Here is a 25,008-nt window from a genome sequence, read left to right as displayed (position 1 = left end):
TCGGCTTGACGATCAAATCCTTTAGTAACAAGCTTGTGCAATCGTCACTCAAACACTTTCGCACTGTATACCAAATTCTAGAAGAATATAATGAAGTACAACTGTTGGTAAATTGAACTTAACGGAGTAGATGACACACGTAAAGATTTGACCTGAAGTATTGAGTACATGTCACCAGTGTTTGTGTACGCTACCTAACATATCGAGCTTATCACAAACTGTCAGCCGGGGACGTCACATGCCTGAATATCTTGTCAACTGTACAATGAGGAAGTAGTTTACAACAAACGCCTCCTGAATTTTACATGCAGTAGTGTGGGATCATGTAAGCAGCCAGTACTTCTCATCGGATGTACCTGTCGTTGTCTCCAGAATGAATCCAGGATTAGGATTCTGTTGCCTCCTGCTCTTCTCGGTGGTCTATGCGGTAGGTTATACACGCATGTTATGTTCGTGTCCCAGTTTCAGTTTGGAACCAAGAAATATGATACATGATCTTGAAAACACCAACTCTCTGTTTGCTGGGAGCATTTTCATGGAGGACAAATGTTATAACAACTATGTTGATCGCAGTTTTAGTTTGCTATCGAGTCAGTCAAATCTCTCGACATTTAGCGAGCCAAAGGTTAGATTCATATAATATCTCTTTTCGTACTGTATTTCTGTTTCTAAGACTGCAACGTTAAACAATGATTCACTCTCAATGAAGTGTGCAAATACAGATAATAAGTTTCAAGACTGTTGAGGCAAACATCATATCACTAGCTACCCAGCCAATAATCTCGCCGATACACAATTAATGCCCTGCAGTCAATATTGTACGTCCTTTTCGTCAAATTTGACAATACACATCTGAACACAGTAATCCACAGGTATTACCAAATATATTTTGTTGTATATTCTTTCGTTTTAGCAAAGATTTTCAAGTTTAGGTAAGTTAGTCGGTGACTAAGTGAGTTTGCGTTCAGTACAGATAAGAATATATTGCAAGTCAATGATGCTCGAAGTTTTCAAGGAGACATCTTTCTGGCACTGCTAATATAACCCCATGTGAGCACTGACCTGTTTTTAGTGTTTTAGTAATTCTTTCAAATGATTCATTTTAGTTTATTTACAATGTTTCAACAAGATATAGGGAACCGACACTAGTTTACATGGTCATAATTTGTATCTGGAGCTACTAGGAATCCCAAAAAACTGTACCAATCCATAGACTGTATTAACCATAGTTCTACTTGGTGGCCAGGTCGAATGTATTGGGGTGGTTCTCTCCTTATATGTTGGATGTATTTTGCTATCATCATAATAGATAGAGAAGTGTTGAATGGTATATCCAAACAAAGAGATTAACATATTTGCATGGAATAAATGCAATTTGAAATAACGCTTTCGTCCAATATTTGGTACTACTTTAGAAAAATTAATCTTTGCCAGCACTAATTCTATATGCTGACTGCATGAAAGCGAGGTTGGTTTAACTATCATGCAGGGTCAGGTAATCCATAAAAAACGCTGCCTAAACACGCAACGTTCATAAGTACCGCCTGCCACAGCCTGACTCGCACACATACGCCTAAAGGAACACAAACCCTCTCCAGAAAGAAGATATTGAGTTCGAAATTACATCAGCTATCCAAAACCAGCAAGAAACGAACCTTCACATTCGCAACTGGAAGAGTTCGTGTTCATTTTACTCCGTTCTTCAACCGGTGGGAAGGGGGAAGGTTAAGGCCTTCGCTCGTTTAGTCATAGATCAATGTGCATATACAATAGAAAGTGTTTTATAACAATATCACTATAATAATAATATCCTCGTCAAAGTATATTGTACTGAATGTAAAATAGTCTTGTCTGCACAATGCTTTGTTTCAGGATGCTGATGTACTGACGTCAGATACACCTCTTATATCTTCCTCACTCTCACCTTTACCACCATCAAGTCAAAATTCACCATCTACATCGACAACATGGACAACAGCAACATCACCACAACTAACGTCAACACCAACACCAACACCACCACCACCACCGACACCTACTACGAAATACACGCCTTGTATTATTCTTGGCAAGTCATGTCAGAAGCTCCAGTCGTGTTGTCAAGCTGAACATGCGACGTGTTACAGCAGTATCTGTCAGTGTGAAGAGAACTTCTTTCAGGATGGGACGGCATGTAGTAATGGTGAGTCCAAAGTAGTGTTTCATCAGATTGTCGATTGTGGATGAGTGAATAAAGTCTTACAGATGAATCACAGATAAATGATGGCGAAAACAATCCCTACATAACATATATAGTATGACCAGAAATTATTGAGAATTTTAGGAATGTGTTTAATTGGATTTCTAGTATAAACAACCTTGACCAGCTATCAAGTGCTTGGTTTCATTCAAGAGAGACAACTCTGTTAATCATTTTTCATTAGTTTGTGAAGAGTTATCCCCCTTTCTTTACTTGCTAGCAGACGACATTTTCAGTGATCCTTAGTATGGATGATTTAGAGAACAGGAAGTAGATTTTAGAGTATTATAACAAGGACATCAGATCAGCTAAAGTGATTTCAAGTAGAACAGGCATCCCTTTGTCCACTGTTTATCGTGTTTTGAAAAATATTGCAAATGGACATGGCATTGAACACCAGGGAGGCGCAGGTAGGCCCAGAAAATTGACTGTCGGTGACAGGAGGCGGCTTGGTATTCTTGTTTCTAAAAACAAACGAAGGAGTCTAGAATACGTAAGGCTGGATATGATTGATAGAGGAACTGTGGATGTCTGTAAGGAGACAATTAGAACTGAGCTGCATGCAATGGGTTGGCAGAAAAGTCGAGGAATTCCATCACCGATCATGAGTGAGTGAGTTATTATTAAACGTCACATCGGCAATATTTCAGCCATATCGTGACGAGATCACCAATCATGAAACCTGAACAAAAGGAGCGAAGGTTGAACTGGTGCTTAGGCATAGAAACGTTAGCTGGGACAATGTGATTTTCTCAGATGAAAGTTCTGTGTGGCTGTTTCCTGATACACTGAGATTCTTGACCAAACAAACTGAAAAACCTTTGTATCAGCGCCCAAAGTACAGTCCGAAATTTAACGTGTGGGGTGGCATATCTGTGTTAGGGGCAACGCCCCTCTGTGTATTTGAAGGGAATATGAACAGTGAGCGGTACACAGATATTCTCGTGGGACATTTACTTCCATCTGCTCACGTGTTCTATGGACATTTTTGGATTTTCCAGCAGGACAACGACCCAAAACATCGTTCAAAGCATTCACAGGCCTTGTTTCGGACCCAAACTATGACATTATTAGATTGGCCAAGCTATGGCCCTGACCTAAATCCAATAGAAAATGTTTGGGGCCTTTGAAGGAAAGTGTCAATAAGAAAAATCTGACAAATATTACTGAAATGAAAGAAGAGGTGGCCCGATATTGGGACAGCATGGACCACGACTTTCTAACTTCTTTGATCAGTAGTATGCCCCGCCGCATTGAAGCCTGTCCATGGTGACTTGACAAAATACTTCCTGTTCACTTGTCTTTGAATCTGGAGTTATGTTCTGCTAATATTCACATTTAACACGTGAGTAATGAGTGAAAAAATACAAAATGTTACAATCTTTAAATTCTCAATAATTTCTGGTTGTTCTGTATATAGGTGTCATACCAAGAACCGATATGAAATTAGTAACCATGGTCCAACCTTGTGCAAGTCATGTCCCGTCCAATCAGTCGTCATAAATTATTATAATGTTCTACATACATAGAACAATATGAATACTGTGGACAAAATAGTGGGGGAAAAAGAAAGCAGGTCATGACATAATCTGTATGAATAGAAGCGAAATGTTGGACAAGTAGAAGGAATAGATTAGAACCACACATGTGACTCAATATACTGAAACAAGTCTTTTTGAGTTTAAGGGAAAATTCGCATGGTGAAACATTTTTCAATATTTCCTGTTGAATTTACATTCCTTTTCAATTTTCCTGACCTGCATATTGTTGACTGATGTGCACGTGAGCCTACGATATATGTGTCATACTCGTACACGAGCGATTCTATATTATTTTATCATTTTTACTTGTAAAGTCACGTTGTTGAATGTAAAGAATCAGCGAGGTGTCCGGACCAGAGTGAATCCTTGTTGTTATAATATTGTACTAAGATGATTTTCAATCTTTTTTAGTCTCGAGACTAAAAGTAACCAACATCACAGCGACGTCTGTTTGTGAGAGGTACGTAACTCTTGGATGGACAAACCCCAACGATATCAAGCCCAACGTGACCTACACAGTCAACGGTCATAGTTGGAACTCATCGATGGACAAGACTATAACAGGACTACGCCCAGGACATCTTTATGAAATAATCATCACATCTTCCATCACCCAGTACAGTGTTACGAAGCAAGGAAACAGCACACCTGTATACATCAGGACATGTGAGTATTCTTATCAGTATTACGTATGAGGACGAGTGGTGCAATACATTAACAAATCTCTTAGACTTTGGAAATTATTTAAATTCAAATTAGACATAAATAGAAGCGACAAAACCCTTTTCACATTTATTAGAAATCTCTGCTTTGTCGATTGTACAGTGATGACTATCTCATGAGCAGATACTTGTTTCAACAGTATTACAGCTGTATGATGATGTTTGTAACAAATCGGTCTGAACCAGATAATCCAGTGACATGGGCATGCTTAGAACATTCACAGCTCATTCGACAATAGACTGTCTTTTAAAACGTAACTTGTGAATATGGGGCAGTTAATTCGAGATCGATTACAGGAAGTGGTAAGATTACATACATTCTAAAACGTGTTCATATTAGCCTTAACATCAATATCATCAACTTAATAAAAGGCTGTATTCAAAGGAAAACCATGGTTGGTGTTGGTGATGGGTGCCCGACTCACGACAAAATGTCTATATGATATCATAGGATCGGGTGGTTTCGGTGTTATGTGAACATTGCTGTCATATCTGGAAAGCAACACAAGTTACGGAAAACCAAACATAATTGTATAGATTCCAGACTATGAAGACGACATTTCTACTATTGTCGACTTTCTGCAAGGTGAGCTATACTCATTTGTAGAATTTTTTTTCAGTTCTACACACAGTTTGCGTATGAATATCCTATCTACAGTATTAGGATAAATTCATATCAATTAGATATAATATTAAGGATGTAGATCCTTTAGATTTTTCATACATATTTTAACACAGAAGTGTTTACACAAAGAACGAACTTGAAGCATTGAAACTTGAAGACAACATTTTTTTTATAGCTTTCGTAATGATGACAATGAGAGGTTCCCACATGTCCCATAAGTGAGTGAGTGAGTTTAGTTTTACGCCGCACTCAGCAATATTCCAGCTATATGGCGGTGTCCCATAAGAATGTATTGAAACTGTACACATGATGATCTCGAACATATGCTTTATAAGTATAATTCTAAGAAGACGGATATGTATCACTGCATTCCGACGTCGAAGTGAGCGTTTCGCCGAGAAGCATGGAGTTGAAATAATTCACTTTACTGGAGATATCGAGGTAGTGTCAGGTGAGATTACAACACAGAGGACCACAACTGTTGGGATTGATCGAAGGAAAACTGAAAACACGTTATCGTGTTGATATCATTCTCTCTGTTGTCATCCCGTTCCTCAATACACGTCCTCTTGGTTTGGTCTTGTTACGACGTAAATTGTAATAACGCGGTAAAATGTAATAAACCGCGGCAAATTGTAATAACACTTTGGTAAATTGTAATACCGTGGTAAATTGTAATAAAAACTGCGGCAAATTGTAATAACTTAAACTGCGGTAAATTGTACTAAAATACATTTCATTGCCTATTATGAAAGGAAACATTCATGATGTTAAAATGTGAGACTAAGCTTTATAAAAATCACAACCCGGACCTTGATAACATCGGCAGGAGCCGATAATTGTAACAAACTGCGGCAAATTGTAATAACAAGCGCAGTAAATTGTAATAAACTGCGGCAAATTGTAATAACAGGTGCGGTAAATTGTAATAGCATCTCTGATTCATTCTAAATTCAAAAGAAAGGCCAATTCAAGTGTTTGTTCAACTTCATCATTATCAGATTCCATCACTGGGATGTTAAATGAAAGAAATAAACGGAAATATTTCGGGCTATTTCTATCATTTGAACTGAAAGGCAGGTGCAGTAAATTGTAGTGGTGGTGGTAGAATTGGGTTTAACGTCGTGCATGTGTATGTGCGGCTGCTTGTACTAGCCGACGACGAAATTAAATGTTTAACGTCGGCTTCTGGCGTAAGCCAATTTCGCCGACGGGGTAGGTGGGAGCTAATGTAATAAGTAATAAATGTTAATAAGGGATAAACCACCTTACCCCAAAAAATATAAATGATGGGGCGTTAAACCTAAGTTGAATTTGGAATAAAAAACGTTTATAAACATAAATAGAAATAAAAATAATAAAAAGCCAAGTTAAAAAAAAAGAAGAAAGGAGGGATAAATAGGAATAGTGATTGTTAATAAGTAAGAGATCAGGAGTTGAAATAAACGATAGGTGACATAAAAGGGGCCTGGGGGTGGGGAATGGGGGTGGAGGACGGGGGAGGGATGAATACCGGACATGTATAGCATAGGGGGCAGATATTTAAATGCAGTTAAGCTGCATAAGTTATATAAGGGGATATATAAAGAATGAGTTAAAAAAAAAGGTATTAAGTTGGACCGGGAGGGGGGGGGGGGCTGAGGGGACCGAGGGAGGCCCAATGAGGCATAGGCCGGGTTGAGGGACAAGCGGTGGTAGTAAGCTGGCTGGCGAGTGACCTTGACCTTGGCAGTATGGGCTTGTGACGGGTTGTTCACATTAGCGAGAGGGGAGAGCGAGCGTGGCGTGTGCAGAGAATTGATAAATGAAATTGAGAGCCGTGTCTTAAGTTGTAGGGGGGCAGAATGGATAACTGAGGTTTGAACGGCTGGCCTGAATGTTGCAGTGAGTGGGAGGTGAGAGAGGTGGCTGTAGCTTATTTAATGAGTTCTAGATTCTTTTTAGAAGGCTTGAGTTTTGTAGAAATGATGTTAAGGCCTTGAAGATACTTGTTGTGTTGTGTGGGTTGAGGAGTAGTGGGATGTTATTGTGATATTTAGAGAGAATGCTGTTTGTCTTTTGTAGCTGGCAGTGTATGAGTATGTGATTTATGTCTTCTTGGGTATTACAGTGTGTGCATAATCCATCTGCATGTCTATTTTGTTTGTAAAGTGTGTGGTTGAGGTTTGTGATGCCTGTGATGAGTCTGTTTATGGCCGTGTCAATATTTTTAATGTTTGAGAATGTAGGGATTTTCCTTAAGGGTGATTTTATAATGGAAGTAACCCATGTTGATTTGTTGTTGTTTATGTTGTGTTGAAAGTCAGTATGAAGAATATTTGATTTAATGAGTTGTTTAGTTTCTGTTTTGGATGTATGAAAGTTTATATTTGGTGATTTGTGTGTTGTTGCTAATTTGGCTGCTGTATCTGCTGTGTCGTTTCCTAATATGTTTGAATGGCCTGGTATCCAGGTGAAAGTTATGTTTTTATTGGCTCGTTTAAGTGAGTCGGTTTGGATTGTGATATTATGAATGAGATCAGGGCGAGATTTGGAGTACTTGTTATGTATTTGCCTAATGGAGTTTAGTGAGTCGGAGAGAATTAGGAAGTTAGTTTGTGGGAGGGTAGGAATTAGGTGGAGTGCAGTGATGATAGCTGTTAGTTCTGCTGTTTGTATTGAGGTGTGGTTTGTATAGTGCAGGTTGGTTGTAATGGGGGGGGGGGGTGTTGTTGGACATGTATACCTATACCAGTTGTTTTGTTTGGGTTGATTGAGGCGTCTGTATATATATGGGTGTGTGTTGGGTAGTTATTGTTGATGTAGTTGTTTGTGATGTTTGTTATGGTGGGTTTGTTGGTGTTTTTTGGTAACTGCTGGAGAATGTTGTCTAGGGTGGTGTCTGTGGTGGGTGGGGGTATGTCGTGAATGAAGCTTGTAATGGGAGGTGTATGTTGTATGTCGTTTAGCTGTTGTGCCTGTAGTAGTTTATGGAGGTTGGTGAGGCATGGAGCTATTAGGGGATTTAATTTGAATTTTTTGAGTGTTGATTTTTTAATGTTGCTGTATTTATGTGTGACGAGTTTAAATAGTGGGTTATGTTGGGCCCCAGCCCAGTAAGTGAGTGTTGTTTGGTTGATTCTTTGTGTGAATGAAGTGGTGCCTGAGAGTAGAAGTAATGTGTTTAGGGAGGTACCAGCCCTCGTGCCTAGGGCTAATTTTAGGGCTTTATATTGGATGGAGTTTATTTTTTGGAGGTTACAGGAGGAGAGGGAGTGGAGGATCGGGGCGGCGTAGTCCAGTTTAGGCAGTATGAGCGTTTTGTATATGTTAATAAGTGTATGTTTGTTGGCGCCCCAGTTTGTGCCGCTGATGGCCCTCATTAAGTTGAGATCTTTTTGACAAGAATTGACCAGGTTATGAATGTGGGGTGTCCATGACATATGTTGGTCAAAGGTTACTCTAGGAATTTTGCTTCCTTTTAAATTCAATTTTTTTGGTTATTTAGGTGCAGTTTGGGTGTAAAATTTTGCATTCTTTGTGTTTTGAAGAGTATGACCACGGTTTTTGTAACATTAATGAGGAACCCCCACTGTTGGGCCCAATTTTGAATATGGTTAAGCATTTTTTGGCATTTTGTAGAGACTTGTTTGACAGAAGTGGAAGAAGTCCAGAAGGAAATATCGTCGGCAAATTTGGCTTTTGAAATTTCAGGCCATTTATCTGGGAATATGTCGTTGATCATGAAATTAAAAAGTGTTGGTGATAATATGCTGCCCTGGGGGGTCCCTTGTTCTAGGGGATGGGGGTCCGAGAGGGTGTTGTGAGATTTGAGGATTATCTGTCTATTATTAAGGAAAGAGTGGATGAAATTTAGAATTCTGCCGTTGATGGCATATTTTTAGAGTTTTTGTATGAGGCCGTTTTGCCAAACCATATCAAATGCTTTACTAAAGTCGATGAAAATGGCCATAGTGTATTGTTTTTGTGCATGGGCTACCTTGATGTCTTGTTCCAAATGTAAAATATGGTCTAAAGTTTGCCTGTTTGGAGTAAAGCCGCTCTGGTCCTCCTTAATTAGATTTTTTTGTGTATATAAGGTGTTTGAGCCTGTTGTTAATAATGCTTTCTAAAGTTTTACATAGATGAGAGGTGAGGGAGATAGACAGACAGACAGACAGACAGACAGATATTTTATTTCAGTCTCACCTCACATAAAATACATATATAAATATATTTATAAAATATAGCATATAAGTGAGCCACCCTTTAAGGGTTATGAGAGACTAATGTATTAAAACATTATAAATACTAAATAATAAATAATTATATAGGTACATACAGTGTAAAATCTAACCGTATAAAATATGTTTTCTTCTTTGCAAGATATAAAAGCAGGTTTTGGCACTGAAATATACATGGTGTTTAAAAAGTAAAACTAACTTATCATCATCACAAAGATCTAAGAAGTTGGGATAGCTAAAACAGACATTTTCATATAAACTTTCACGCAAATCATCATACATAGGGCAATACAACAGAACGTGTCTTTCATCCTCAACACTCTCACTGCACTGAAAACATACCCTCTCATTCACATTCACATTTGTATATCTGCCGGTTTCCAAATGCAGAGGAGCAGTACCTGATCTGAATTTGGAGAAGGCAGAGCGGTAAGAACGGGGCATACTCATACTCACATAACTTTCACAGCCATATACATCCTTAAACATTCGATACGTTCGTAATTTATTACCTCCCGTTCTACAGCTTGGCTTGTGTAATAAATCATACCAATCATTCACATACTTCTGCATACAAATATCTCGCACCTTCTCGCATACCCGTTTAACATTAACATCAGCTTCCACACTAAGGCCCCATTCATTTAACCTTGCTTTTACTCTCGGAAATTCCAATTTCTCACACATCCACTCGCACAACTCTCCGACCATATAAATACATACTTATTTATTCTAAAAGACATTTTTCTAAAACGACAGTATTGTCTAACAATACATATCCATTGTCTAACAATTGGAGGGATCCATCCCATGTCTCCATTCACTGCAACGTTAGGTGCATATTTACCCACCCCCAAGAAAAATCTCAAAGCACGATGGTGGACAGCATTTACTGCGGATACCTCCCGATGTCCCTTTATAGATGCCCCATAACTTAAAACTGACCACACCATCGTATCATATAACTTTGTATAAGTTGTGGATTCCATTCCTCCAAGTGCCTTATATTTACAAATAAGAAGGCCTAAACCTCTGTTAGCAGACTTTGCTGCGGCTTTAGCCATAGCATTATAGTCAAGATGTTCTGTGAGCAGTAGGCCTAAATAGCTATAACTATTAACAATTTCTAAAACGGAGTTACCAACAGTAAAAACCGCACGTGTTCTTTGCGCACTAATATGTCTAAAATGTACAATCTTAGATTTATCATTATTAATGCATATACCATTATCCACACACCACTTGTTTAAAATGTACAACATATTATTGAAGTCCTCTGATGATTCTGCAAGCAGGATAAGATCATCAGCATAGGCTAAGGCGGCAATAGTAGTACCATTAACAGAAATACCAATACTACTCTCTTCCAGTGTGTTAAGCAAGTCATTAATGAAAAAATTAAACAGTATTGGAGAAAGTAGACAGCCTTGCTTTAAGCCTTGATTAACATTAAACCACGATGTTAACATACCATTAATACGGACACTACATTTTACCTTATCATATATTGATTGAAGAGCTAAAAACATGTTCCCTTTCACGCCAATATCACTTACTTTCTCCCACAACACTCTTCTATCAATACAGTCATACGCTTTCTTAAAATCAATAAAAGCAGCAAAGTATCCTTTTTTATTACATTTTCTATTTTCAATAAACGAACAAACACTGTGAATATGATCAGTAGTGGCTCTCTTCTTCCGAAATCCGTTTTGCATATCACTCAAAACGCCAGTAGAGTCAGCCCAGGACTGTAAACGACTATTCAGAACATTACAATACAGTTTGTACATAGAGTTGGTAAGGGTCAAACCCCGATATGACATAGGATCCATAGGATCTAAAGTTGAACACTTGGGTATTGGATTAATGATGCCTGTAGCCCAGGTAGCAGGAATTTTCCCTGTATTAAAACACACATTGAAAATATGATGTAATGCCTTGATAACACTTTGTGACTTAAGGCACTCACTAGGGAAACCATCAACACCAGGCGCCTTGTTGTTGTGGCTTCTATCCACTGCTGCCGTAACCTCAAACAGAGTAATCTTAGCGTCAAACAACACATGCATCTCGTCAGATTCATCATTTTCACACATCGGGGCACATTTCTGCACACCAGTATTCCCATTCAGCAATTCACAGTAGTCATTCCGCCATTTATTTAAAAACATTTGCACAATTTTCAGACACACTTCCATCTTCCATGTACACTTTCATGGGGATCTGCTTTCTCCTTTCACCACCAACACCAACCTTTACCAATCTTCTTCCAAAACTCTCTGTCATTATTATCACACATCTCATCCAAACGTTTACTTTCCTCTCGTACGTACGCACGTTTTGCAGCTTACACCCTTTGTCAAACAGCTTACGCTTTCTCACAAAACAGTGCTTTAGATACACTCTCTCCTTCCCCGACTTCTACACTTACACCACTTTCTCTCTGCCTCACATATCATTCCACAACACACGTAAACCATCATTCCACCAAGGCTTTCTTACGCGACGCTTTTTATTACTCTTACCACCAAAGACAACATAGGTGCGAGATATTAACTTAGTGCGCATCTCTCTCTGCACCAGGTTCGTCAATCTTTCTGCGCACTGGTCAAGGTCACCAGCTGGTCCCTCAAGCTGTGAAATAATAGCATTTAATTCATTTTTACATTCAACTGATTCTAAAAGTTGTTGGCACATTCGATGTGTGTCAAAATTGTGTCAGCACATACCGACTCTTGGCGGTTCTCTAAAAGCTGAGAGTCTATGTTCACATTGTCAAATGACATCATCCACTGTAGTAGTGAGTGATCAAGCTTACTCATTAAGTCGGAGTCAATGTTCTCAACCCCAGTATCCCCTACAAGAGCTGTGGGTCTGAGGACCTGGAAACAACTAAAGTCACACAAAGCCTCATACGGGATCAGGCAGTAATCTACGACAGAAGCGCCTCTCGTGGATACATATGTATAGTCGTTGACTGATGTATTCCTTCCATTTAGAATGCAAAAGTTACAGTCAATAAGGAAGTCAATAAGTCTTCTGCCATGAGAGTTATTCACATAGTCTATGACCTGCCTTTCAGGGTTCACATCCACACCCTCTATATAGTCACTCAGGTCTGAGACTCTACTGTTCAGGTCACCACATATATACAGGATAGTACCTCGTGACTGGTATTCCAAGATTTGCGACAGCAAAGTGTCTAGGAAGTCAGAAGCACAAATGTTTCTCGTCGAGTTATCTGGGGGGAGGTAACACACAGCCAAGTAAAACTTGGCATTACAATTATCTGTTAAGCGTAACCACATAATACCTTCTGTTGTAGTATAGACTATACAGATATCTTTAAAATGACACATACAAAATGTTTTGATGAAAAAACCAACCCCACCAGAACCATTTTTAGCACGTTGGTGAAGTAATCTTCTGTTATTGCCGAACCATTCATAACCTTCTAAAATCAATTCTTCATCGTTACGCAAGTGTGTTTCAGCTATCCCAACTATGTCCAAGCCACGCGCGGCTAAAAGATCACGTCGTATAGTAATGCATAGTTACTGCTATGTACATCACAAGACCAGCCGGCGACATTCCATAAACCCGCAGTGGGCCTATCTCCTACCCCCGGGTCTACCCCAGGCTGACGAAGATTCCTGTTCAGGCTGGTTACCATATACTTGCCGTCCCCGCCCACCGTGCTGTTGTCGATCACTCCTGACATACTTTCTCTGAGTCTGCCACTCACCATCTGCACGTGCTGTGTCGGACCGCTCGGAGTTGTCAATGTCATGCTCACCTACATCGTAGCTCCGTGCTCTCTCTCTGTCGCCACGGTGTGTGTTGTCATCACGCGACCTTGATACCTCCAGACGGGTACCTCTCACTGTGAGTCTATCCTCGCCTACCGCTGCAGCGATGGATCTCAGATTAGATTCATATATTCTCTGTTGTTTCGTTTTATCAGAAGATATGAATATGTCTCTAAAGTTTCTTGTATCCTTGAGCATAACTTTTGCTTTCAGGATTTGAATCATGTCTGCCGTTGATTTGAGTGTAGCGACAACAACACCAGGGTAGCGTTGGTTTGTTGACGATAAGAATCAGGCTCATTTCTAGGTTTCCCTGGTTTGAGAACTGGCACCACCTTGGCTGTTTTCCATGAGTTTGGGATAGTACCTGAGGTCCAGATATGATTGAAGAGGGAAAGTGTTAAGTTTTGCATGTTAGGTGTTCATTTGTTGAGTATAGTGTATGTAATGGTATCTGGACCCGGGGCTGAGGCTGTCTGTTTGTTTCTGAGTGCAGATTGGAGTTCATGTATATTTATTATTTTGTTTATAGGTAGATCTGTGTGTGGTGGTTGTGGGGTGTATGGGGGCTGCTTTTTCATGGTGTTTTGAAAAGAAGGTGGGTGGTTGGTGGAGCTACTGACGGCCGAGAGGTGGGCAGCAAATGCATTAGCTCTGTCTTTGTTTGTGGCTAGGTCCGGAAGGTTTGGATAAATAGTTTTTTGGGAAATGCCCTTAATGGCATTAAATTTTTTCCACATAGTTCTAGAGTTTCGATTTGTTAGCTTAAGGGTGGAACAAAATTGTTTCCAGTGGTCATTTTTTGCTGCCTCGATTAATTTCTTAGTTTTATTTCTTAGTTGTTTTGCCAAGTGTAATTTCGAACGGTCCCTCTTAGATTGATTTAGGGCCTTTTTTCTTGCCTTTCTGGCTTTGTTGATTTCTGTGCTCCACCAGGGGACTGTTTTTGTGCAGGGTTATATCGAAAAGTTGGAATGCATTTTTCTGAGATGTCAAGTATGGTATTAGTCAGGTTTGTGTTGAAAGTGTTTATGTCTGTGTTGAAAATGGCTGTGGTGTCTATTTGTTTACAAAGTGTTGAGAATTTATTCCAATTTGCTTTTTTAATGTTGAATCTTAGTTCAGTGGGTGGTTGTGATGGGGTGGTGGTGGGTGTGGTGTGGGTGGGTATGTGTGATGTGATTGTGATTTTGATGGGGCAGTGGTCACTGCCCCAGGTGTCATCGTGGACCTCCCATATACAAGCTTGTGTAATTTTGGGTGTGGTGAGAGTGATGTCGATGGCTGTGGGTGATTGTAGATGGGAGGGGGTAGCGGGTGGGTTGATTGTCGTTGAGTGAGTTAAGGTTGTGTGCTTAGCCAGTCAGTAAGGCGGGTGCCATTTGAATCAGTATAGGGTCTTGTGCCCCACAGTGGGTGGTGTGCATTAAAGTCACCGAGGATAATGGTTTGGGGACTTATAAATTTTGCCAGAATGTCCAAATCTTGGGTGGTAATTTTGAAATTTGGTCTTCTATAGACATTAATGATGGTTAAGTCTTTATTATTCATTTTAGTTGATATTGCCAGGACTTCGAGATCTTGTACAGGGATTTGCAATATGTTATAGTTTAGTTCCTCTGCAATGAAAATCCCCATTCCCCCTGCAGGGGGGCCGGGACAGTTAGTTGGCCGAGATCTGTCTTTACGAATAAAATTGTAGCCTGGTAATTTGAAGGCGGTTTTGGGGGATAATTTTGTTTCTTGCAGGGCTATGATGTCGGGTGAAATTTTGTTATGGGCAATGAGTGCCTTGAGCTCATGCCCATGGGCTCGGAGACTGTTGCAGTTCCACTGTATAAGTGTCATGATTACTGCAATTAGGAATATCGGTTTTATAAATGCCATGGCGTGGGGCATGAATTTTGAATAATGAAGATTTGGTGCTAGAGTAGCTTAGAGGTTTGTAGTTTAGAAGGGATTTTTGAGGGCGATGAGTAGACTGGCCAAGCTTTCGTGGTAGAGTTTGGATTTATGTGCAAGGGTGTATAGTTTTTTGACTGTTGGTTTTTCCATTGTTGCGGCTGCGATGATGAGTTCTACTATTTTGTTAAGGTTTTGGTTTAATTTTTGAGGTGTGAGGGTTAGTGAGGGTTAGGGGGCAGGTGCTGGGTGTTTTTTAGGTGGGAAGGCTTGAGTTTTAATTGTGGGTAGGGGGTTGGTGGTTTGTGTTGGGAGGTGTTGGGAGGGTGGGGAGGGGGTTATGGGTTTGGAGGGGGTTTGCAGTTTTGGGACGTGATTGTTTAGGTGGGGCAGTTGGGGTGGGTGTGGGGAGGAGGGGGTTGTTTAGGGGTGCCGGTTTGTGGCGGTTTTGGGGTGGGTATGATGGGGGATTATGTTTGGGTGGGTGGGTGGGGCGAGTAGGTTTTGGGTGGTTGGTTGGGGTGGCCGTTGTTTTGTGGGTTTTGGTGGTGGTGGTGGGGAGTAGACTGATGAGTTGGGGGTGGAGGAAGTATAGGGGGAGGATGAGCTGGCTGAGAGGATGGAGTGATATGAAAGTAGTGTGCGTGCTGGTTTTGGCAGGTCGGTGCATTTGATGTGTTTGTTTAGCCTGAGGATGTGTTTTTGCTTGATGGGGCATGTATTTTGTATAGCGGTGTGGCCGGATGTGTTGCAGTGAATGCAGTACTTCTGTTGGCGACATTCATCGAGAGTGTGTGTGTCCGACCCGCATTTTGGGCATAACATTGGGAGCTTGCATGAATCTGAGATGTGTGAGTATGAAAAACAGTATTTGCATTGTTGTGGGTTTTTTGCGTGTTGGATGTACTTTGTAGGTAAGGGCGCCAAATGTAATGTGGGTGGGGAGTGTAGTGGTGTCAAATGTGAGGAAGGTAGTTTGTGTGTTCGGGTTGTAGGTGGTGGGTTGTCTGTTGTTGATAGTTCTATAGTTGGTGATTTTTGGTTGGTTGGGGATGGTGTTTGCAATGCTGATGTAGTGTTTAATATCTGATTCAGTTTCTCTTGTGTCTATGTATATAACGCCTTGGATGGATGTCTGCCAGCGTGGATACTGCCAACTTATCTGTTTGCCGTCGATGAGTGTGTTATTTAAGGTGTTGTTTAGTGCTTGTTGGTCTGTGAATGTGATTTTGAAGCCTCGTCCGCAATTATTTATGTATTTGTATTGTATGTTGTGTTGTTTGAGGCAAAGGGCAAATTTGTTTATTGAGTAGGTGTGATTGAGTGGCGTGTGGGTGTTTGTAGCAAAGGCAAGGAGGATAAGTTTGTTTTCTTGGGGTTGAGGTGGGGTAGCTTTGTCACATTGTTTTTTGCTAGATTGGTTTTCAGTGGGTGAAATGTGTGGGCGTTTGGTGGATTTAGTTTTGTTGCTTGGGGGTTGTGAGGGAGGGGGTGGTTGATTGGTTGTTTGTTGGGATGGGACGAGGGAGTCGAAATCAATACAAAAATTTATGGGGATGGGGTTTAGTTGTTGTGGGGAGGTGAGGGGTGGGAAGTATTTGGTTGGTGTGGAAAACAGTGAGAGGGTAAGGGAGGGGGAGGCCATGATGAAGTGTAGAGGGGGACGGGAGGGGAGGGTGTTTGTTTGGATGGGTGGGCAGTAGGGGCTGGAATTATGTACACTATGTACAGCAATAAATACAAACAAATGGAAAATAAAGCACATATATACAAGAAATTAGGAAAAGAAATGAGAGATGAGTTTATGGAGAGCAGTAGCTCGATTGTTTTTAGGTTTTACAAATAGTCTCTGGGAGTAATAAACAGTTTTTCAGGGGGAAACACTTGCGTGTGTCCTGGCCCGAGGGCCGCGGTGGGCGGCCGGTGGGGTGAGGTCTAAGGGCCTGTTTGTTGTGGGCTTGAGAGGAGGAGGAGATTGGTGGTGGCAGGGCCAGCTTTTGGTTGATAGCAATGGCGGCGATCGGCGATCGGTGAGGGCGATTGGTGTCACCAGTGACGAGCTCCAAGCGCAAAAAAAAGATGTTGTACTAGCCCAGACTTAAGCTGGTTTTATAGTGCTAGCCCACTGAGATACCATGCCGCAGTGAAGCATGAATACCCCACCAAGACACATTATACTGACTCCGAGCCGACCAGTCCTTGCTGTACCCATGAATGCTGAGCGCCAGGCAGGGACCAACAAGTACCATATTTTAACGTCTTTTTGGTATGACGCGGTCGGCGTAAATTGTAACAAACTGCTGCAAATTGTGAGGTGAGGTGAAATTGGGTTTAACGTCGTGCTTGAGAATATTTCGCTCATATGACGAGCTGCAAATTGTAATAACAAGTGCGTTAACTTGTAATAAACTGCGGCAAATTGTAATAACAGGTGCGGTAAATTGTAATAACATCTATCATTCCTTCTAATTTCCAAGGAAAGTCGAATTCCAGTGTTTGTTCAACTTCATCATGGTCAGATCTCATCACTTGAATGTTAAGTGAAAGAAAAAAAAACCCGGAAATATTTCAGGCTATTTCTTTGATTCGAACTGAAAGGCGGGTGCCGTAAATTGTAACAAACTGCGGCAAATTGTAATAACAAGCGCAGTAAATTGTAATAACATCTCTGATTCCTTCTAATATTCCAAAGAAAGTCGAATTCCAGTGTTTGTTAGTGTAAACATATTTTATTCAAAATAAATTGAACTAGGATTGGTAAACAAGCCGTAATGGCTTATTTTAATACCTCTCCATTTCATTGATACATGAATAAAACAAATATTAAATAATATGCAGCGTGATAGGAAAGCAAGCAACCTGCGTATTGAACATCATTAACCATTCATTAAACCTATGCGAATTTAATATAAAAGTATGGACAGATTTTAGTATAAAGAATTTATAAGTTTATTTTTGTTTGGATTACCATTTAGGAAAGAATTTAAATTATATCCATGTTCGTAAAAATACATGTGATATCTGATGTTGGAATAATTAGGACAAGTAAAGAAGTAATGTTAAGTATCCTCATAGACCACAGGAGCAGAATGGATCAACTGAAATGTGCCGTTCAAACATGTGTGATTTCAAATCACTGTACCCAAGTCTGAGGCCTGAGTGGATAATTTGGCAGAAACGTGTACCAAAGTTATTTTTCAAATATATTAAAATTAAGTGGTTTTGATGATTTTAATACATTTTGAATTGACCTATGGTTTCAATATCGTACATATTCTCGGGCAAATCATTCCATTGTCTTATTGTATCTGGTAAAAACGAATTGCTATACAAATTACTACGACAGCTTATAGTTTGAATGTTATTTCTGTTTCTTAATGTATGGTCATTAAACTGTGATACTTTTTCGGGCAGTAGATCAGTTAAATAAACTAGTGTCATATGATGAACCATTTTGTAAAATAAGAATAACTTGATTATTTGTGTACGGCCAACTAGGGGCATGGAGTTAGTTTCCTTATAAATTAAATAATGAACTGCCCCACAAATCGTCCGCAGAGCGTCTAAACGTAGATTTTCGACAAGTTCTTCTTGTTCTTTAGTACAGTTATCCCAAAGGTGCGAACAGTAATCGAACATTGGTAATATATATCACTTGTACATTTGCTCTGATGAATTTCTAGATAATCTATATTTAAAACTACAAAGACAATTTACCAATGGAAGAACCTTTTTGACTAAATCACCAATGTGGGAGTTCCATTTACAGTCCGATTGCAAGGTTTATGCCTAGGTGTTTATGGTAGCCGACTTCAGTAATGTCTACTCCGTGCATTTTAAGCCTAGGAATTGGAAATTGATTACCGGTATTTTTGCGAGTGAATAAAACAGCTTCAGTCTTACCAGGAGTAAAGCTAACCTGCCATATTTCAGCCCAGTGAGAGATCCTGTTTAGCTCATTATTTAAGGAAGCAGCAGTAACAACATGATTATCAACAATAACATATACCGAAGTATCATCGGCAAAAAGACGAATGTAACTACTGATACCCTCAATGATATCAGTTATGTAAACTAAAAACAGTAATGGCCCAAGGACAGATCCTTGTGGTACCCCAGCAGTGACTTTCTTTAGATCTGAATTGTAATTGTCTATAACTACTCTCTGTAATCTATTGTCAAGATAACTGGAAAAATTCTATCAAGTAACTTACCCTTAATACCATAAGCTTCTAATTTCGTTATGATTCCCTTATGCCAAACCTTGTCAAAAGCCTTGCTTATGTCACAGAAAACTGCCCTGACTTCTTTGCCATTGTCTAATGCACGTAGTATAAAATCATACAAGAATGTCAGTTGGTATACAATACCATCCCCAGGCATGAATCCTGACTGCAAATTGGTCAATACGTTATAATCTAAAAAAAACGTTAAACAAATATTTAAAAATACATTTCTCAAATACCTTTGATAAACAGCTGTAGTCTGTAGTTTTTACATTCATTAAAACTACCTTATTTATGATATGAATAGGAATGACAGTACCTTCCTTCCATATTGTTGGGAATTTACAATATTCTAATGATAAATTGAATAGATTAGTAAGAGAAGTAAAAAGGGATGGCACAATCATTTTGATAAATCTGTTACCTATTTTGTCTGGTCCACTGGCTTTGGAAATATCGACTGATAATAGGATGGCTCTTACTTCTTGCGTAGTCAATCCAATAGACTCAAGTGAAGTCTCTACATTCAAGTGTAGGAGTCACCTTATCGGGATAATCAACTTGTGCATGGTTAGCAAAATATTCATTAAATATACATTTTTGTATTTGCTTCATCTTTACTATCATTGATCAGATTATCGTTATGAACATTCGAAGGAAGTTTCTTATAATCTCCATTTTTGGATTTTATACTTGTTCACTAAAGCCCACCAAAATTTAGAATTACACCCCTGATTGATCTTATCATCTAAATCAGAAATATATTTCAATTTGGCTGCTCTCTCAGCTGCTGTTACTTTGTTCCGTAGAAGCCTAAACGTTTGCCAATCTATATAATAATTTCGAGTCTTTGCTTTTTATGCTGTCTATTTCTTTTCCTGATAAGTATTTTGGTAGCACTATTCATCCATGGATTGTCCCGAGGTCTTATAGTTACCACATTGTTTGGGACATAAATATCACATATATTTCTCAAGACATCAACAAATTCATGTGTTAGAATATCAATATCATTACATCTAAAGATGGTATCCCAGTCAACGTTGTTGAGGCCTCGATTCATTCCCTCAGTATTAGCTAAATCATAGTAAAACACGTTCCTTTTAAATTTTAAAGGAGTTGAATCAGAGCCCCCAACAGAGACAAAAACTGGACAATGATCACTGCAAAATGGATCAAGCACACCCGAGGTGCAAATACAATTAGGGTTTGACACAAAGATTAAATCAATTAACGTACTATTCGTTTGGGTGGTCCTTGTTGGTTCTGTGATAAGTTGCTGTAAATCATATGTATCAAGAAGATTGTCAATTATGTTATTAGTCTGGTTATGTATATTGATGTTAAAGTCACCAGCAATAATAGTATCTATGCCCATGTCAATGCCATTACCAATTGATTGGAGGACAAGTTCCCCAAAACGATCACTTTTATCAGCTCTGTAAAAATTCCCAATAAAATAGCCCTTGTTTTTACACATAACTTTAACCCAGATCGCCTCTAACCTTAAGGGAGACAACTTATCAGCATGTGCAACATGCAGGTTCTCTCTCACATAGATAGCAACACCTCTACCTGTTGATGGTCTATCCTTCCTAAAATGGGCGTGGTAACCGGGGATAAGAATATTATTGTTATCAATTGTGACATTCAACCATGTTTCTGTTAAACATATAACATCATAGTCACTTAAGTCTGCCTGGATTAAAGCAACATTTTCTCTTAAGCTACGCACATTAAGATGAACTATTTTTAAATCAGGATATGCAAGTGGGCCTGGGTTTGGGTGCACATCACCACAGCATAGTAGAATAAATAACATATTCAGCTGCACTTGTGCATTGTATAAACATAAAGTCATAATGGCATATGAATTTGTTTTAAATTTTGCATAGGAATTTAACTGTGAAATCATTTTAAAAAAAACAATTGCCTGTCGATATGTCGAGATATCAACCGGCATCGTCAAATATGAATATAAACAGATCAGTTTGAGGACAGACGGGGTTATTTGTCAAGGGATGTGAAATACGCTCAGGTAACTGCTTCCATTTCATCAAGATAACAAGTTTTACCTTTACAAACTCAATATGTGTATATTCAAAAGACAGAAAACAAATATACAACACAAATTCAACATAAAATAGTTTTCATAGTCATAGTGGAAAATGTTAATATACTGTTTAGGGGCTTGAAATACTTGGGGTTGAACTAGAGAATTTTTATACAGTGGATAAGAAAAGAAAGGAGAGAAGAGAAACAATATGCAATAAATAGGGAAGTGTATACTAGTAAAGCTGACGATGCAATAAACTGTCAAGTAGTAGAACCAGTCTGAACTGGTTAAGGTTTTAAGTCAAGATTGCAAACTCAAATTTTCAAGGCTTATAAGAGCGAAAATAGAAAAGCAACGTAACTGTTGCCATAATGATGCCTAGCTCACATAACAGAAGGCACAAGATAAGCGGACATTCCGTGCTAACAAAAGCCCAGACAGATCAGGGTTGTAAAGATGTAACGGCAAGAGTCGTAAAAATTCCCACTGTATATGGTTTGAGCAGGGATTTTTCGGATAACATGTTACATCAATGGTAAGTAATTTCATTATTGTCAAAGTCATTTTCTTTTATAAATGATATAAAGGATATGCTAGTAGTTGGCTTACTATTTTTATGTGTCTATCAGTGAAAACAGGACCGTAAACACAGCTGCTTATTGAAACAATACTGGTCAGTTCAATCAAGAGTACAAAATATACAAATCACAAACGGAATCCCCCCAATGCTCAAACTGTCTGTGTAAATTCTCTGATGGAGCACTATTCAAAACTGTCCTCCGTAATAGAAATACCATTAGTATATACAGTAATTTGTCCAGCTAAAGGACATGCGATCCACACATGAACACATACATGTATGTTCACTGAAAATATATTGTCAATCGGCCTCAACGCTACATGTTTTAAAGCATCGTAATACATAGAGATATCATGCTCACTTTACATGGAGCACGAGATGCACGGACTTTCCGTGCTAGCACAAACCATTACGGATCAGTGTTATAAACATGTATCGGCAGGAGTCGTAAGAATTCCCACTGGATTTGTCTTGAGCAGGCGTTTTTTACGGATAACAGTGAAAACATGATCGTAAGCACAACTGCTCCATGAGATGATGCAGGCCAATCCAATCAAGAATACAAAATACACAAGTATCACAAACGGAATCTAACAGGTGCGATTACAGAATGGAATGTCTTTCCAATGCTCAAAGTGTCTGTGGAAGTTCTCTGAAGGGGCAATATTAAAACCATTCCTCCGTTATAGAAATAATAATATAATAGTTATTACAATTTGCAGTTTGTTACAATTTACGGCACCTGCCTCTAAGTTCGACTGATCGAAATAACCCAAAATATTTCCGTGTTTTTCTTTTTTTAACACGCCAGTTGTGGGATGTGGCCATAATGAAGTCGAACAAACACTGGAATTCGATTTTATTTGGAAATTAGAAGGAATCACAGATGTTGTTACAATTTACCGCACATTTTATTACAATTTGCCGCAGTTTATAACAATTTACCGCACCTGTTATTACATTTTGCCGCAGTTTGTTGCAATTTACGACACCTACCTCTCAGTTCGAATGATACAAATAGCCCAAAATTTTTCGTTTTGTTTTTAACAAGCCAGTGGTAGAATGTGACCATGATGAAGTCAAATTCGATTTTATTTGGAAATTAGAAGGAATCAGAAACGTTATTACAATTTACCGCACCTGTTATTACAATTTACCGTAGTTTGTTACAACTTACAGCATCTGACTCTCAGTTCGAATGATATGAATAGCCCAAAATATTGCCGTCTTTTCATTCTTTTAACACCTTAGTGGTGGAATGTGACCATGATGAAGTCGAACAAACACTGGAATACGACTTTCTTTGGAAAGGAATCTCAGTTCAAATGATAGAAATAATCCAAAATATTGCCGTTTTTTTCATTCTTTTAACACGCCTGTGGTGGAATGTGACCAAGATGAAGTCGAATTCGACTTTCTTTGGAAATTAGAATGAATGGGAGATGTTATTACAATTTACCGCACCTGTTATTACAGTTTGCAGCAGTTTGTTACAATTTGCCGCATTTTCCTACAATTTTTAATTAATGCCGATGTTTTGAAAGTCCGGGTTTTGATTTTTATAAAGGTGGAATTCGACTTTCTTTGGAAATTAGAAGGAGTCAGAGATGCCGATGTTTCCAAAGTGCTGGCTGTTTTCTTTAGAAAGCTTAGTCTCACATTTTAGCTTCATGAATGTTTCCTTGCATAATGGGCAATGAAATGTATTTTATTACAATTTGCGGCTGTTTGTATTTCAATTTACGGCGGTATGACAATTTACCGCAGTGTTATTACAATTTGCCGCATTTTATTACATTTTCCCGCGTTATTACAATTTACGTCGTAACATGCCTTTCCTCACGATAAGGGGCAATGGTTAAAGCGTTGGCTCGTCACGCCGAATCACCACATGGGTACAATGTGTGAAGCCCGTTTCTGGTGTCCCCCGCCGTGATGTTTCTTGAATATTGCTAAAAGTGGCGTAAAACCAAACTCAGTCAGTCAGTTCCTCACGATAACGACGACATTGTACCACCTCTGGAGCGAACTGTCCACACATAGTACATACAGAATGAACTGATTGTAACTACATGAGCAATCTTTTTATCTTTCTTCAATACAGTATGTTTGGGATTCAGTGTATCGATATTTGACTTGGAAATACTCCTGACAGTAATGATTAACAAGTTGGAATCTGGAATGACATTCCACCGACCTACATATAGGTCTCAATCCACAGTTTGGTCTCTTCCCTGTGACAAATGAATTGTATTTAAACTTGTGCATAAGCGCTTCTGACATGTTAACCATAATGTGTCACCCAATCCCGCGTGTCGGTACTGAACAACATTACTTGTTTCAGTGCTATTATGACTATAGTCGTAACGTTGACGTCACTTTTATACATTTGAATTAGTCATAGTCCCAACAACCAACATGAAAGTGTCCTTTGTGGTTATGTACATACATAAAGATAAATGGTCTTCTATGAATGTCTAATTTATTGACCCCAGATATAGTATCATCTTTAAGACCCACAGTGACACAATCATCCCCACTGGACAGCATGTAAATAGTTTACTGGGCTGGATCGGTTTCATGAAACTATTGTTACTACTGTAACAATCAAAGAGTCACGAAGAGAATCGTAACCAAACGATCTCAATGTAAAATGTGCTTGTTGGTTGCCTGGGACGTCATCTCTGTTTTGGTAAACAGGGTAGTGTGCTCACAAACAAGAAATCATGTTTCGTATTGGTTGCAGATCCATCTCAAGCTACAGTTTTAAACAACCCAGCAAGAAAGGTTCCTGCATCAAACTTTTCCCTGACCTTCAATAAAAGTGATGGCGAGGCAAGCTGTTATATCATCACAGTCAAGAACCAAACTATGATTGTTTTCAACACGACTGTCCATGACAATACTACTGAAACCATCAAAACACAAATAGAAGACCTTGAGCCTGGCAAGCCCTACACTATATCGATAGTTACAGTGTCAGGGGGTCGCCACAGCAACGCATTAACATTCCCATTTACAACAAAGGATGAACGTAAGTATGAAGTATCGATAATGTAAATTAGTGGACGTACATCCTTAG

General features: G+C 39.2%; 1 protein-coding gene across 1 annotated transcript; it reads left to right on the top strand.

The window, feature by feature from the left end:
- Window positions 1-258: 258 nt before the first annotated feature.
- On the top strand, window positions 259-24,986 carry LOC124285743. The gene is made up of 4 exons (XM_046722016.1): window positions 259-427; window positions 1,873-2,182; window positions 4,192-4,446; window positions 24,673-24,986. The coding sequence occupies exons 1-4, from the start codon at window positions 374-376 to the stop codon at window positions 24,984-24,986; spliced, it is 933 nt and encodes a 310-aa protein (XP_046577972.1). The 5' UTR covers window positions 259-373.
- Window positions 24,987-25,008: the final 22 nt, after the last annotated feature.

The sequence above is a fragment of the Haliotis rubra genome, unplaced genomic scaffold, assembly GCF_003918875.1.
Source record: "Haliotis rubra isolate DU_JTF1 unplaced genomic scaffold, ASM391887v1 Scf368, whole genome shotgun sequence".
Lineage (NCBI taxonomy): Eukaryota > Metazoa > Mollusca > Gastropoda > Lepetellida > Haliotidae > Haliotis > Haliotis rubra.
The sequence above is the reverse complement of the archived record's forward strand: the minus strand, read 5'-3'. Positions and strand labels throughout refer to the sequence as shown.